Here is a 16,423-nt window from a genome sequence, read left to right on the forward strand (position 1 = left end):
CAGTCAAAACCGGGCCAAGCAGAAACTGAGTGTGCTCTTGGCACTGTCCCATGAGGGAGTCCCTAGGATGCTTCGTTATCCAGATAAGGTTTGTATGTCCTTGTTGAGACTGTAAACAATCCTTCTTTCCTGAACTGTCCTCTTTATTGGCAAAACAAAGTAAAATATTTTATTTTGTTTGTTTGTTTGTTTAAAATAGAACATTAAAATTAACCCAGAAGAAAAGAAACGAAACACAGTGAGCTTGTTGGAGTCCATAGGATCTGGTCTGGAAGAGCTCAGAAAACGTGTTCAGTGTTTTCTCCTGTTTTCAGCTGGATCTGTACCAGAGCTCGGGTTACTTGGGGAAGAGGGAAACAGAACGAGAAAACAAAGGATGTGGAATAAGAGAATGTGGCCATCTCATGTGTTCACTTCGTTTGCTAGGTCCTCTATCAATACCTTTGTGTCAGAAGCCTTGGACCTGGAAAAGAACAAAACACAAAACGCTCACTGGGGAGAAGGAATTCCTGGAATGACGTGCAGACAGCAAACCCACAGTACACTCAGGGGAATAAAAAAAGGGAAAAAATGTCTTTCTTATGCAGAAGGGGAATAAACAATCTACTGTTTCACTGTTTCACACCCTCCCACTCACCCTGGGAATAGCAGAGCCTTGTAAAGATCCCCAGCTGTCCCTCAGCATCCTCCTCCTGTGGCACTGCCCACTCTGCCCATGGCCTGTGTCACCTGCCAGGCTGTGACATGGCTGGGGACACTGCACTGCTGGATGTGGGCACCTGCCCAGCCCTCCCCACAGAACTCCACCAAAGCCTTGCAGGACCCAGAGGAGTGCTCCTGCTCCATCTCCCGCTGGGCTGCAGGAAGAGCAGGAAGTTCTTTAGGGATATGCCTGGCACATCTCCACTCACTGCATGTCTGAGGGATAAATGGGCATGGCTGGAGGGGATTCCAGCAGCCTTTGGCTCACATTTCCTTTGCATAACATTTTTCAGTCTCTAGCAGCCACCCCAAGGCTGTTGGTATTGGTCCCATCCGTGCAGGGATAAGAGCCAAGCACAGCCCTGAGGCCAGAGCACACCCTCCTCCTCCTCCCACCCCTCCCATGCAGTGCTGCAGGGATTGCGCAACACTCCTGACCTGCTGTGCCTCAGCATCCCTGAGGAGCCTGGGCTTGCTCCCTGGCCAAAGGGCAGGGCTGCACAGCTGTGCTGCCAGGGCAGGAGGGACACAGGACACTGGAGCAACACTGCAGGGAAAGCACACAGTGGGCAGCTTCAGGGGCTGGGGTGCAGGGTGGGGAACCGTCTGGGGTGCAAGAATGATGGGTGGGAAGAAAAAAATTTATGGGTTTGGATTTGAGAGAGGAAGGAGTCTGAGATCTTACATATGAACCTTAACCAAAGAATAACTGGAATCATACAGAGACATGGAATGGTTTGGGCTGGAAAGGACCTTTAAGATCATCCGGTTCCAACCCCGCTGCCAGAGGCAGGGATGTGAGTGACATCCATGGACCATATTGCTCAGGGCCAAATCCAGCCTGGCCTTCAACACTTCCAGGCATGGGGTATCCAGAGCTACTCTGGACAACCTATGCCAGGGCCTCACCACCCTCACAGAGAAGAATTTTTACTTAATATATCTAATCTAACCCTGCCCTCTGTCAGTTTAAAACCATTGCCCCTTCTGTCACCATGAGGAATAAAGAGCCTCTCTCCCTCTTTCTCATAAATGTCTGCTTGAGGAGAACCTCTCCTCCAGTTTGCATTTATAACCTCTGGCAGATTATTTCTGCAGGAGGGGAGCCTTAAAAAGAAAAGTAAAAAGGGAACTCCCTTTCCTGATGGTTTACCAGAACCCCAAATGCCTAAAGGATGGATTAATTCCCTGGCAGAGAGAGGAACGCTCGTTTACTAACTGGACCTGCCCTCCTTTTGTGTCACTTTGAAACCTTTGTGCCGCTCCCTTGCAGGACTCCCGGGGCAGGACTCCCAGCCCATAAGCACCCAGCAGGCACCACCAGCAGCTCCGGGGCAGGGCTCTGGGGCAGGGCAGAGGCTGAACGTACTGGGAGGCGAGGCGAGGCCTGCGCAGAGACACGCTCAGACTGCGCTTCCACTGCTTGTTCTTGCGGCGGTTGCGGACGCCGTCCTCCTGGTCCATCATCTGGTCCAGGAGCGTCAGGTCGTCGGCGTTGAGCGGCGCCACTGAGATGTCCCTCACGGCACGGAACTCCCCGCAGTTGTTCAGGTGCTCGTTCTCCAGACGGAAGAAGTTCCACACAAACCGCCTGCGTGGATGGGTGGGGAGAAAAAAGGGGAATTACCAACTGAGGTCCCCTTCTACAGGCGTTTCCTGTGTTTGGCAAAGCACTGGAGAAAAATCCAGTGGCTAACAGCAGCATCTTTCCTCTGGAGAACAACAGAACCTGTCAGGCTTATTCCCTATCCTACTATGGACAGCATGGAGATACATTGTTCAAGCATTACAAGCCAAAGGCTGTTATAGGAGCTTCTTCGAGCCAGGTCTCCTAAGCTTTTCGAAGTCTATAACACACCCAAGACAGCACAGCTACCCTTGGAGGCATTAAAATCAGCAGGATGGCTTCTGTCGCAGTGCTGGAAACAAAAAGGCAAAATAACAAACAGAGAAAAACCAAGCAAGGTGCAAGAGGTTCTTGCTCCTGGTAAAACACCTCACAAAAGCTATTAATTTCTTTGTTCACTTCTTTTTCTAGTAAATTGCCCAGGTGGGACTTTTTGGCTTCTGTCCAATTGGATGTCTTTAAGTTTGAGGTGAAGTCCCCTAAGCCTGTGAGGTGGCTTTTTCACCTAATCGAGGAGAGAAACTTCTGGGCTTCTTTCCTTTTTGAGGGGACAAAGGATAGTTTTGTCACTCCGTCAAAGGGGACCACACTCCTACAAAAGGCCACCTCCAGCCCCTACATGAGAGAGAGTCAGCATCAAGTTCTTCCCAGGAAGCTGTGGGGGTGGGTTTCCAGCTACAGGAAAGGTGTTTAAAACTCTTGGAAGCTTGCAGGATCCAAATCGACGATACAGAATACAAAGAGGTTTGAAGATTGGAAACTTGAGCATCAAGTTTAGTTCCAACTGGAAATTTCAAGGAGAAATCTGGTAAAAACTATCCCCTCAAGGTTATGTCATGGTTCAGAAGGAACTGCAAACACAGTGTGAAGGATTCAGCTCCACACTGTGGCACAGCCCCTACCCTTTTCTTCACTCAACACTCTGTTTGGATTAAACATTCCTGCTAATCCTGGTCTCCTTGAAATAAAACCCAGGATATTACACGTCCAAGGATCCAGGTGCTTCCCCCCCATGCTGATGTTACAGAGCAGAAGAGTGAACATAAAAACAAGAGAAATGAGCTGCTCAGCCCAGCAGCCTTACCGGAACACCTCGAGTGGAGCAAACACAGTAGAAATGATGTCTGCAGCGTAGGGAAAGATTTGCATGGAAGTCAGGGAGATCTGGATGGTCCACGCAAAACGCAGGATGACATCTTCTACAATGGCACAATAGTAGTATGCCTGAGGAGCAACAAGAACAAAACAGCTCAACAAACACCTTCTGCATCCAAAAGACCTCACCAGGTCTTCGGGAAGCTAGAGAATCTGCTGCTCAAACTCAAACAAAACGAGGGCAATGATCTCTTGGAAGTGAGAAATGATCTCTTGGAATCAAATTTCATTTGTTGATCATTTCAACTAGAAATGATCTCTTGGAAACAAATCAGCTCTACTGCTGGAAAATCCCAGCCTGTAGCATTGAAATGCTCCAGTGAGTAACTGCAACATGCTCTAAACTCAGCAAGTTTGGTTAAAGTGTTACAAGCCTGTCCTAAGGTAAGAGCAGGCTGCATACGCACTTTCTGTGGGTAGACAATTCCTTCTCGGAGAAAGGTATTTTCACCAGCATTTTTGTCAAAGAGACCCCAGTCCATCTTCAGGTCCCAAATGAGGGTATAGCAAGAGCTGATGAAACAGAAGATAATCCACAGGTAGAAGAACACTTGGGTGTCACTGTGGTTTTTAGCTGGAAAAGAGAAGAACAACACACTTCTGTAGAACTGAGAGCACGTTCCTTCTTAAAACAGCTACAAGCTGCCTCACTTGAACAGTGGAAATCACCTCTTCTATCCAAGTTCTGGGAAAATACATCAAATATTAATCTGAGCCAAACCAACACCCTTAGCAGGACCTGCTTTATATTGTTATTCAAATTCCACTTTCATCTCGTTCACCTCTCAGCACTTGGGGCTGAAATTTACATTAATACTTGGAACAAGTTCCCAGGGAAGTGGTCACAGTCCCAAGGCTGCCAGAATCCAGGAAATGTTTAGGGAACACCCCGAGGCACATGGTGGGATTGTTGGGGATGGTCCCATGCAGGGCCAGGAGCTGGACTCGAGGATCCTTGTGGGTTCCAACTCATGATATTCCATGATTTTTATTTTCCTGGATTCATGGCAGAGCTGCCGTTCTGGCTCTGAACAGCAGGTGGAAGCTGAGGGCCATGTTTCACAAAGGACACTGCTCGTACAAAGGATACAGCACTGACGCAGAGCTCAGTGAGGAGGGTTTGGTAAGAAAATATTTGAGTTTGTATTAACATCAACAACTGTGAATCAGTTGGTAATTCCCCCATTTTCTCTCCGCTAAAAGCCTGAAGAGCATGAGCAGTACAGGAATTACCCCCAGCCATTTCAGAGCTTGTGGTGGCAAGGGAAAAGGCAGCAGTACATTAAAATGCACAAATCCTAAAGTAGGCTCTGTATGGAGTTTTCAATACCCACACAGAGCTCCTCTTCAGAAACAGGAGGCTGTGGGCCCACCATCTGCTCAGCTGGGGATAGTTTCTCCAAGGTTGTTTCCCACTACCCCCTGAAAAGGTTACGTTACTCTCAATTTGGCTATGATTCCCTACATCAGCTGGCTGGGGAAAACCAAACAGAGCTGCTATTTCTGTTTGCTTTTGGAAAGCTGGCTCAAAAATTTCTTGCAAATAAACCCCATTATGATGCTTTGGAAGACTGAGACATTTTGCACCTGGCTGCTAGCAGGAATCTCTCCTTTCTGTGCAGCCTCAGCAATTGCTCATTCACTGATTTCCCTCTAACAAAGCAAACAACGTTTCCAGTACAAAAAAAGACGTTTTCAGCCCAAGCCCAACGCCACTCTAAACAACAGCACCTTTTTCTATTTATGTGGCTTTAAAACAACAGAATCCCTGCAGCTGATCAGCCAGAGAGCAACAGGACATTTTCCCCTCTCCCTTTCTCTGTATTTCCAGCAATTCCGATTAGATGTAAAGCGGTGATCCAATAAAATTAATGGAGGTGAAAATGAGAGTACATTCCTCCCATTACGCCTTTCAGGCTTCCTGGACATGATGTGCAGGATATAGGTCAAACCCACACGCTCCTTCCCCTCTCAAAACACCCCCCTAAGGCAAACCTCTGAATCTTCCCCTCTCAAAACACCTCCTAAGGCAAACCACTTATACAGCAAAGCCCGTTTTGCACAGGAAAAGGGCACAGGATGGCTGCAGCTCCCAGCCCTGAGCAGCTTCCCTGCTTTGGGGCAAGGCTGGAAGCCTTTAGGCACTCCCCACATCCTCGGTTTGCCCAAGACACGGGTCCAGCATTGCATCCCTGGTCCCTGCAGAGCGCTGACGTCACCCAGGAGCAGCGCTCACGGATGCCCAGGTACCTCACACGCTGCTGCTGCTGCCTGGAAACAGCATCAGCCTCTCCCAGGCTATTTTTAACGTGCAGCTGCCCACAGAAAGGGACACAGGTGAAGATTTTGGAGCTTAGCAATGAGGGCTGCACTGCCAGGTTTCATTTCTCCCCCCCACAGCTCCTCCAAAGCCTTCACAACATTATTTCAGGAAGAAAAGGCAGATGCTGACATTCGGTGACTCATTAGACACTAAGCCTGTTCTTTCCAGCCTTATTTTTAGCTCATTAGATCTCCATGTTTAGTTCCCATTACCAGACCCTAAAGGATAATTCAGAGGCAGTTCATGGGTTGTATGTGCTTTCAAAGCACCTAAAATGCTCCTAAACACCCTGTGATGCTGCAGTGCTTCCTCTCACCTTAGGCTTGGAAGTTACATCATGCTGCTTTGGGTTGGGTTCTTTTTTAGGCATTTTTTTTCCCCTTAAGGACAGAATTCAAATAAACTGAGTCTTATTCCACTCCTTCATGGAGCAGCCGTGGAGAAGGCAGTGCAGCCAGGACCATCCTGAGCCATGCCCTGCAGGAGCAGGCAGAAGAGCAGGGAAGCATTGCTGGGCAGCTCTTTTGGTGCTCTGTGGTCATGGAGGGGCCAGTCTGCCCCCTGATTCTCATCTCCAAGCACACAAGGGGAGAGGAAAACTATCTTAAGTTGGCAGTTACAGAGGAAGGGGATTTCAAAGGTTCTTGCTGCTTAAACCTAAACCCCAGAATGGCTCAGGCTGGAAGGGACAGTGGGTCACCTGGTCCAACCTGTCTGCTCAAGCAGGGGCATCCCAGAGCATGTGGCACAGACTCTTGTGAGCAATCACAGAGAGGAGAACTGGGAAGGAAAAGGCCCAAGTGAGAAATCGAATCTCACCAGTCTCAAAAGGATGTGTTTGTTTTCATTTAAGTTATCCTGGGCTCAGCTCCCCTCTCCCTGCCTCTGTCTTTGCAGCAGCCTTTTCAGTGGCACCAGGGGTCACACTACTTGGCCCCTTGCTCCTGCTCCCTTTCTCAACAACCAGCTCTGAAATGCATTCAGCTCCTGCAAAAAAATTCATTAAAAACCCAAATCACTCCCTGGTAAAATGCCCTAATCAGAACTAGCCCATTGTCTTTTCAGTCTTGGCCTCCAATTCCTTCCTTTAATCACTTATCCTCCTTTTCCTCCTGCCTGCAGTTCTGTTCCTTCTGTCCTCATTGGTATTCAGCTGGTGTGCAGAAATATGTTACTGCTCCAGGCAAGCAATTATAGCTGGGTCTCTGCTGGCTGGTCCTAGCAGCCCTCTCCACTGCTGCTCAGGGGGAGAGAAAATCAAGGCATTCATATTCTGCCCAGAGGCTCCATCAACTCCTGGCCTGCCAGTTTTCCAGGAGCAATACAGAGCCCTGCATATTTATGATGATGTCAGGGTCTATTTAAGCAGGAACTGTTTCATCCTGTGTGTTTTTTCTTTGTTTAATGAGGTGCTAGAAAACACCAAAAACCATGAGAGGGAGGCTCTGGATGAGAGAAGCCCTCTGGCAGATCTCAACCTCTCCAGGAAGGAAAAAAGAGGAAGTTTTTAGTAGCCCATGGCACCAGTGACATCCCCCCAGGAGAGGCATGAAGGACCTTTCTGCTCCATGCTCCAAAGGGCACCACCACAGAGGAACCTCCTGAGCTGCTGTTATTCAAAGCAGCACGTGCAGGACAAAACAGCAGCAGCACAAAACCTCTGAAGCTGCAGGTGCAGCTCAGAGCCTGAGGATGGGCTGATTTCAGTGCTCACATTGCCATGTCTGCAGCCTGGAGGTGTGCAGTTATGTCAGAGGCTGAGTCCACCATGCTCCTCCACTTGCCACAAAGCCTGTGGGAAACAGCATGCCCCGGGAGCTGTTTGCAGCCTTCACCACAGAATTTCCATTAGAATCCTCAGTTTACCCTGTAACATGCAATTCCAGCAGATTCTCTGCACAAATACACCTCAAATTGCTCCAGTAGGTCAACTAGATAAATAATGGATGGCTTCCACCTTTGAACTGAAGCTGTGAATGGCCACAGTCCCAGAAAACAGCCAAAGGCACTTGCAGCAGCAGAATTTACTGCCTGCAAAAACTGCTGATAGGCAATATCCTGGATGCCCAGACCAGCCCCAGGGGCCACAGAATCTGAGTGGCATTCTGAGGGAGCACTGCTCTGCAGAAATCACAGCCCCTTCAAAGCACAGGCAAGAGAAAAGGCTGCTTTCCATCACAGAGAGACAGCCAGTGCTCTCCTGAATGCTGTTAATATTGACTTTACCTCCAAAGAATTCAGCTGTTTACCCCGCTGAATTATTCTGGGGAATGTAAACACTATATAGTATTCAACACAGCAAAAATCAATGCCATGTATTATTGAAGGGCTGGATAAGAGCACAATGGCCCTTGATAAGCATTCCTGGCTTGTCACCCACCGTGGGTTGTGCTGATGGGGAGGGCTCTGATAACAGCTGGAGGTTATCAGGGAACACAGCCAGGTAAGCCCTGCTATACAGAACACCAACCTAGCCACAGCAACTCTGCCAACTAAACAACTCCCAGTCCAGGCCTGCCAAAGCCAGCCTCAATCACAGATTGGAGCAGAAGCAAAGCACAGATGTATTTAGCGTGCAAGGCAAGCACAGCTCTGAGCAGGCCTAGGGATGGTGTGTGCCCATTAACTCCATCCCAGCACACCACAGAGCAGGGTGACAGCCAGAAGTGACTAATCTACATAAGAACTGCCATCAGAGTGACATCCCCAAGCATTTGTCTAACATCTCAGTGCTCCAAGCACAGCATTACCTCTCCCCTCAGTAATTAAGATATCTTAATGAGCAGGTAGCTGCCTTTCTGCCCAGCCAGCACGTCCTGCTGTTTAGCACTGATCAATGGCAGAAGCAGGACAGGGGACTTGATGCAGTTAAAAGGCAAAAATAACCCACAGGAGCACAGGCAGGGCTGGCTGTGGAGAGCTGATGGGCCCTGCCAAACACTGACTCTTCCCAAAGAACCTTCCCTTGCATTGTGCAAACCTCTGCAGTCGCCTCCGGGCACAATTTAAGCAAAGCAGCAGCGAAGAAGTGTCAAGAGGCAACATCTCACATCTTCTTTTAGCCAAGAGTCTACATTGCAGAGCAGGGAAATCCCAAAATCGTGTTTGGATTAAAAACCCTCTGCAGGTTTGTGTTGGTTTCTGTCTAATTTCAAGACATGGCAGCAAACTCCTGGCTTGTACCTCACCAAGTGACAAGTGTGATTTAACTGCAAACAGGAGGAAGCATATCAGCCGTGGCGGAGATTGGAGCTGGTTCTTTTTTGGTGCCTCCTTTAGCTTTTGACAAGTGCTCTTAGGGAAAGTTTAATCCCTACCTTGAGAAGGATGGGGTTTCCAATCAGAGCATTTGCCACAGGTCTCACTAATAAGAATATCTGGATTTATGATCAGAAATGAATAGCCTGGGGATGGGGACACAATGTCATCTGCTACCTCTGTAGCCCTTTGACATCCAACAGCAGATTCTTTCAAAATTTACTTCTTTTAAAAGCAAAAGAGAAAAACTGTTAGATGACTGCATCTCCCACATTTCTGCAGCACCACAGACTCCAGACCTGTGTGTATCTGACAGGAAGATTGCTTGTAATGCAGCCACTTGCTTTTCTTAAAATGTTCCATTAAAAAAAGGGTCAGGCTTCCCACCTTAAGTGCCTGTGAAATTAAGAATCAGTAGGTCACCCTTTTAATTTACACCTCATTCATTAGCATCCCCATTTCCCCAGCCACCTTTAACACAAAGGCATAGTAAGTGACATTTGTATTATTCAAAAAAAACAAAAGCTACTCAGAGCTATAAAAATTTTAGTAGTGACCAGTCATAAACAGCAAAAAAGTAAAAAAGTATTTAAATTATTAAATAAGAATCTTTCCAATAATTTAAGAAACCCAACAAAAATAACTAAAACTGAGTGTACTCAACCTATTTTTAAGACTTTAAAATTAAAGCAAAAAAGTTAAAGTAAAAAAATAAAGACTAAGAAAATAAAATTTTAGTAGACATGGAGGCAACATAGGCAATATTAAATAAAACCTTAATACCTGTAACAAATAATTATGTTATAGTCAGGGGGCAACTAACCAATTTAAGAAAGCATATTTTTACAAACCATCAAAATATAAACTTAGAAAACAAGTGAAGACTCATAAGTTTTTGTATATACTTGACTCTCCAAAGGCACTGTTGGGTAAGAACTCATTAAAACAACTAAAAGTAAAGATCACATTCAAAAATAAAGAAATTATTTTAAAAGTAAAAGACCAACAATATGTCAAACACACTAAATCTAATATTAACAATTAGCAAAATCAAAATTAAAAATAAAATGTGGCTGCTCCTGCTGCAGCATTCCAGGGATGCTCCTGTCTCCTCCCAGCTCCACCCCAAGCACCATCACTGGGATACTGGGCTGGGTGTCAGCAATCAGCTGAGCTAACAGGAAACCAGGAGAAAGCAGGGTACCACAGAGCCCTGAGGAGGTCAGAGGCCAGGATGAGAAATGTTTGCCCATGGCAATGCCTCCAATTCCTCACTAATGACACTGCTGCCTCTCTGATGGAAAGGATCAGAAAGACTGCCTAATGAACACAACTCATTACTGGAGGCCTCCTGGGCACGGGATGACAGGGTTGCAGACAAAAATTCATCCTAGCACCCAGCAATGTGACAGACTGTGCATGTTTTGGCTCCAAATAATCATCCTGGTGAAGCTGCCAGTGTGCTGTGCTAAGGGAAGGCTGTGAAAATGCAAGTATTAAGGAAGAAGTCAGTTAATCCCATTACAAAGTTTGTTTTACTTCAAGAGGTCAATCCAAGGACTCTATAAGGCTCTTGTGACACCTAACTCAAATGCTGACAGCTCTTTCAGTGCTGAGGAAGACGGGGAGAGATGGGAGGTCTTGAACCAACACACAAGTGAGGGAACAGGATCTCACAAATGCTACTTGCTTCACTATTTTGTGATTTTAAAAGCTTTGTGTTTCCAAAAATTCTACATGTTCACTTATTTTGCCCTGCCCCACCCCCTAAAAATGAACTTATCTATCTCAGCTGGGGGACTGTGCACTGTTGCACTGCTGTCATTTCAGTCCCAGTTCTCACATGACCTCACTGTCTCCTGCTGTATGCATGTAGGATCACAGTGGTTTAGTGTCCCACCTACCAGCAGCCTCACTCCACGGGGGCTGCCACCTGCAGCTTCCAACACAGCAATGACAAGGGCTAAGTGACACAGCCAACCACCCACAGAGCTCAGGTGCAGCCAGGTACCTCCTGCAGCCCCCAGGGGCACAGCTGGATGTCACCTCAGCCAGCTGTGCATCACCATCAGATGATGGTGACCAGAAACCTCTGCAGTCACCTCCGGGCACAATTTAAGCAAAGCAGCAGCGAAGAAGTGTCAAGAGGCAACATCTCATATCTTCTTTTAGCCAAGAGTCTACATTTGTAGAGAAGTCAGAGCCCTCCTCAGGGCCCTCATGGGGACAGAGCGTGGCAGGAGCAGTGACCTGTCCCAGCGTGACGCAGTGTCACCGCTGGGAATGGCCAAAGCCATCCTGATTAATGAGGAGTGGGCAGCAGGGAGAGACCTGGGAATCTTGCACTGCATTTTCCAAAAGCTGCACATTTCCCATTCATCTTCCTCTGGTCAGACCTGCTTGAAGCTCTCTATTCATAAGGGACAGTCCAACACCTTCCATTAATCATAGGATGGCTTTTGCCTTGACACTCCACATCTCTATCCCTTTTCTCTTAGGGCTGCCTTTAAAAATCATAAATAGACATTACTGCAGAGAAACCTCTTTCTGAAGTGATGGGGACAGCACAGACAGAAGCACTGCCCTTCAGAGACAGCCCTATTTAGTTAACTTCCGTATTTTTAATTACTGCCAATTTCCTGGGCTGGTTAATGAGAAAGTGCATGGCAGTTCCATTATCTTAGACTAACCTAGGACTCTCCAGGGCACCCCAAGCCAATGGCAGCTGGTGTTCACCAGGCTCATTTGGAGTAACTGGAAAAACTGTGGGAGCAGGATGGAAGAAGAGATGCTTACTCAAGTTTCCAGGCCATGTGGATTAACTTTGAAATAATTCAGAGGCTAATAAATAGGAGGATTCTACTAAGACCACAAGGATTTCATTGAATAAAGTGTGTGAATCAAACTGACAATGTCCATAAACCATCCTGCCTTTCAGTTAAAGGATAAAATCTCACACAGCTAATAACAAGGTAAACAAAAAATGGTCACACTGAACCAGTAAATCCCTCAAAACAAGAAAATTATGAAATAGAAGCACTCAAGAAGCTCTTCAAGCACAGAAGCCAAACCTATATTTTGGTATTCCCAATGATACCATGTGAGCAAGTTTCATCAAGGTGAGAGAAAACTGTCAGCAGCAAAACCACAAGGTCTCATTTTAAAAGGAATAAAGTTGGAGCAAAAATCACGACTCAAGCTTCAGAAGTGACCAGCACTCCTTGAGTAGTACAACACAACTGTTTCTTAGAAGAGCTGAACACCTAAATGTAACAACCCTATCGGACACAGCCTGAGTCAGGTCTGAGTGAGGAGTAAAACCAAAGCTGGCTATTCCAGATATGTCAGTGTGCCTTCTTTAATGCAAGCAGAATTTATACAAGAAGGGAGGCCCATGGATGTTCCTCTCTGGGATCCCCTAGGTGTAAGGAGGACATGGACCTGCTGGACTGAGTCCAGAGGAGGCCATGAAGATGCTCAGAGGGATGAAGCACCTCTGCTATGGTGACATGCTGAGGGAGCTGGGAGTGTTCAGCTTGGAGAGGTGACCAGATAGCTCTGGTGAGACCTTAGAGCCCCTACCAGTGCCTAAAGGGGCTCAAAGAGAGCTGGAAAGGGACTTTGGACAAGGGTCTGGAGTGACAGGACAAAAGGGAATGGCTACAAACTGACAGGGCAGGGTTAGATTAGATGTGATGAAGAAATTCTTCCCTGTGAGGGTAGTGAGGCCCTGGAACAGGCTGTCCACAGAAGCTGTGGAACACATCCCTGGAAGTGTTCCAAGGTCAGGTTGGACAGGGCTTGGAGCAATCCGGGATAGCGTAAAGTATGCAGGTTGGAACTCCATGATCTTTAAAGTCCCTTCCAAGCCAAACCACTCTCTGATTCTACAAATGGTGTGATAACGTGGACTGAAGTGGGAGCCTCTTTAGTGGTGCACTTGTCAAGCAGAGCACATCTGCTTTTGGCAGAGTGAAAACACAGCAGAAAGCAGTTGCGTGTCAAAACAACGCCTCACTCGGGCTGAATATTCCGCCGCAGGCTTGGGCTTAATCATCTGCTTCCCCAGCAGCACGTAGGTTTCCCTAGGGATTAAATAAGGCAATGTAATACTCTGTTGGCTGGCTCTGGGACAGCTACTCAGCACTGGCAGGGAACTTAATGCCAGCACTGAGCTCCTTAGTGCAAAGCAAGGGTGGGAAAGAAGGGGACAGAGCGGGCAGGGACCGGCGGCTCACTGGTTGCCAGGTAGCTTCGAGTTACAGCCATGCCTCATTTGCCTGAGCAAACACACCCTGCAGCACTATATTTACAGAACACGGCCTTTGCTTCCCATTCCTTTGGGAGAGATAAAAATACTGAGAATTCCTCCTCTGGGAGCTCAGCAACAGTTGTCCTCGTGTTGTTGCTTTTGTCCCTGAAACGTGGCTGTGCTTGTGAGCTGTGCTGGAGTCTGCGCTCGTCTACGTCACCACTGCTTGCTCCAGAATTATGTTCTGGGGTAGCTCCTCTCCCACTTGCTTCACGAATCCAAATGATACCTGAATATCAAGATGACAGCTTGGAGTTACCCCTCTAAAGCTGGTCTGGTTCCAGAACAACAGCATTACAAGTTTCAGAGCAGAAACCTAATAGAATTCACTCTGCTCTCTTAACGGTCTGACATCCAAACTGCAATTAGCAGAGAAAATTGCACCCTGCATCTGAATCCAAGGGAAGGAAAGAAATGGCTTCTCCCAAGGAAGAAAGAATCAGAATTATACACTGCCTGAGCAATATGAATTATTAAACAGGGATATTTTGGGGAAACAGATACTTGTCAAAAGCCCACAGTACATGGTGCTACTGAGGGGATCCTTCACTAGAGGAGGTTTGGAGTAGGGAATACCACACAGGACTAGAACAGAAACATCACTTAATAAGGTGACATTTGTACGTTTGTTTAGTTAGACTTGTTTTCCAACAGCAAACCCAGGAAAACACAGAGTGCTGTCAGTGCACTGTGTATGAATTAGCTGCTCTCCACAGCCCCAAACCCTCCCAACCACACAGCCCATCTTCACATGGCTGGCAGGCACTGACTACACCCCACAGAGCAGCTACAAACTATCCAGTGTTCAAACCAAGGGAGGAAGATGAGACTTCTCAGAGGGCTGTGATGTCCCCCGGCCTCCCAAGCGGACAACAGGCACTGGTGTCCATTACCTGACCTCCCAAGGGAAGGGCAGGGATTGCCCTCTCCTCTGGCAGCCAAAAGCTGTCATTCCAGAGGTGTAAGTCATAGGCTTGCAAGCACAGGCATGGAAGACTGTTAAAATACAACTCTTGATACCACAATAGGTTTGTTACTGAAACTTAGAGCAGGTCTGAGGAGCAAGGATCTTGCTCCTGTTGTGTCTAATTTGACACCTGTTTTGGGCAGCACTTTCTTCAGAACACACAGCTCCCCCCAACAGATGTTTAGGAGGTAAGAGAGAGGTGTTTGCTATCCTTGGGCAGACACAGAGAAGGTGTGGGTGAGCAGCACATCTATTTTCAACAGTAGCATCATAACAACTTGATGATAAAGTTGATTATCTGATTCTAAATTCCAAACAAACCGGTGATCTATGTAAAGCGCTTGATAAAATTTCTTAACAGGTACAGCACACTAGAAAGTGTGCTTATGGCAGGATGGGAACAGGCCTACAGGCCTCAGGGGACATGACCGGGGCTTTAGGCAGCCCTCTGAAAAGCCCAGCACAGTGACATTTACAAATCTCTGCTACTGTGTAATTTCCAAAGGCCTCGAAGCTTCCAAATATTTTTTGTACAACACCAACAACGATGTGCTACTGACAAAACTGGACAGACAAAAGCTGGGAGTCAGGAATGTCTCACAGCAACTGGAACAAGGCTCATAAACACCTCATTACAGCCCACTCCCTGCCAGACTGGGAAAGGGAACACCAGTTATGTGTGGCAGTGACCAGAACTGGGGTAGCAGCACTGGCACGGATGAAAAACTTCAAGGGCAGTGGAAGGAGGTCAAACTCTTCAACAGGACCTTTTGACAGAGGCTGGTTCTCCTCCTGGTTCCAACCTGTCCTGGATTGTAAGATAAGTGTATATTCTATCACCATCTGTCAGAGCTGGGGCAGTTCTCTGCTGTTCATGGGGCAGTTCTCTTTATCTCTCCCACAGCCAATCCTCCCTCCAGGAGATCTCTTCATAGGCCATTCATTATTAATTATCTCTTGTCCATGGCCACTGAGTGTCCCTGCAGGGCTGATCAAATTCCACCATCCCATGGGGAGATGCTCCACCCAGGGGAGGAGCCAAGCATTCCTACCTGGATCCAATCTGCCCTGGGAACAGCCCAGCAGCCTTTGCCCACTGCATTCCCAGAGGAGTAGCTTTCTGCTGCCCTGCATTCCCAGAGGGAGAGCAGGCCCATCTCCAGCAGCCCTGGAGCTCCAGAGAAAAACTCTCCCCTTGTGCAGGATCCCTGCTCCAGCAGAACCACAGCTGGCACTGCAGGAGGGCTGAGTCCCCTGGGATGGGACTGTGCCACCACCCTGAGCCCCCCTGGGATGGGACTGTGCCACCACCCTGAGCCCCCTGGGATGGGACTGTGCCACCACCCTGACACACAGGGGGACAGGGCCTGCTCTGGCTCTGGCAGTGTTTTTGTTTGTACTATTGCATTTGTACTCTATTTTTCCTAGTAAAGAATTGTTATTTCTCTTCCCATATCTTTGTCTGAGAGCGTTTAATTTCAAAATTACAATAATTAAGAGGGAGGGGGTTTACATTTTCTACTTCAATGGAGGCTCCTGCCTTCCTTAGCAGACACCTGGCTTTCCAAACCAAGACACAACCCCATCCCAAATGAAGGCTCTGGCAATGTGTCCCCCCTGAGGGAGGCAGAAGCATTAGTCAGGCTCCCCAAAGCAGCACTGGCTACAGAGGATGTAAGCAGTGATTCTGCAGCCAGGGAATCTGCCAGTGCCTCATCCCAGGCTCTGGCAGTGGTGACTAACTGGACTGCAGGGCTGCAGAATGTCACTGAGCAAACAAGTTAAAACAGGAACAAACTTCAGGGAGAAGGCAGCAGGAAGGAAATGCAGAGGGGATGCTCCCAGAGGATGCTCCCACACCAGCTCTGGATACAGAAGCCAACTCTCAGCCTTCAGCCAGTTTGGGCCACTGCCCCTCCCTGCCACTAAAATACAATGACAAACATCACCAGTGTGACTCTTGGCCCAGCTATGTCAAAGCAGACATTTCTTGGCCATGGGAAGGTTTCTATCAACCCTGGCACCCCTCCAAAAAACCCAGTGTGTTAACTAGAATCATGCCTTCAACACTTCTCCCTG

At 47.6% G+C, this 16,423-nt stretch overlaps 1 protein-coding gene across 1 annotated transcript in view; it reads right to left on the reverse strand.

Annotated features, from left to right (window-relative positions):
- Positions 1-122: 122 nt before the first annotated feature.
- XPR1 (xenotropic and polytropic retrovirus receptor 1) overlaps positions 123-16,423 on the reverse strand; it is a 109,539-nt gene continuing 93,238 nt past the window's right edge. Inside the window, exons 12-15 of the mRNA XM_009098426.3 lie at positions 3,892-4,058; positions 3,414-3,553; positions 2,072-2,293; positions 123-463 (exon numbers count right to left, since the gene is read on the reverse strand). Of these exons, the coding sequence (XP_009096674.1) occupies positions 403-463; positions 2,072-2,293; positions 3,414-3,553; positions 3,892-4,058 (590 nt within the window). The 3' untranslated portion in view covers positions 123-402. The remainder of the gene's footprint in view (positions 464-2,071; positions 2,294-3,413; positions 3,554-3,891; positions 4,059-16,423) is intronic.

This window comes from Serinus canaria, chromosome 8 (assembly GCF_022539315.1).
Source record: "Serinus canaria isolate serCan28SL12 chromosome 8, serCan2020, whole genome shotgun sequence".
Lineage (NCBI taxonomy): Eukaryota > Metazoa > Chordata > Aves > Passeriformes > Fringillidae > Serinus > Serinus canaria.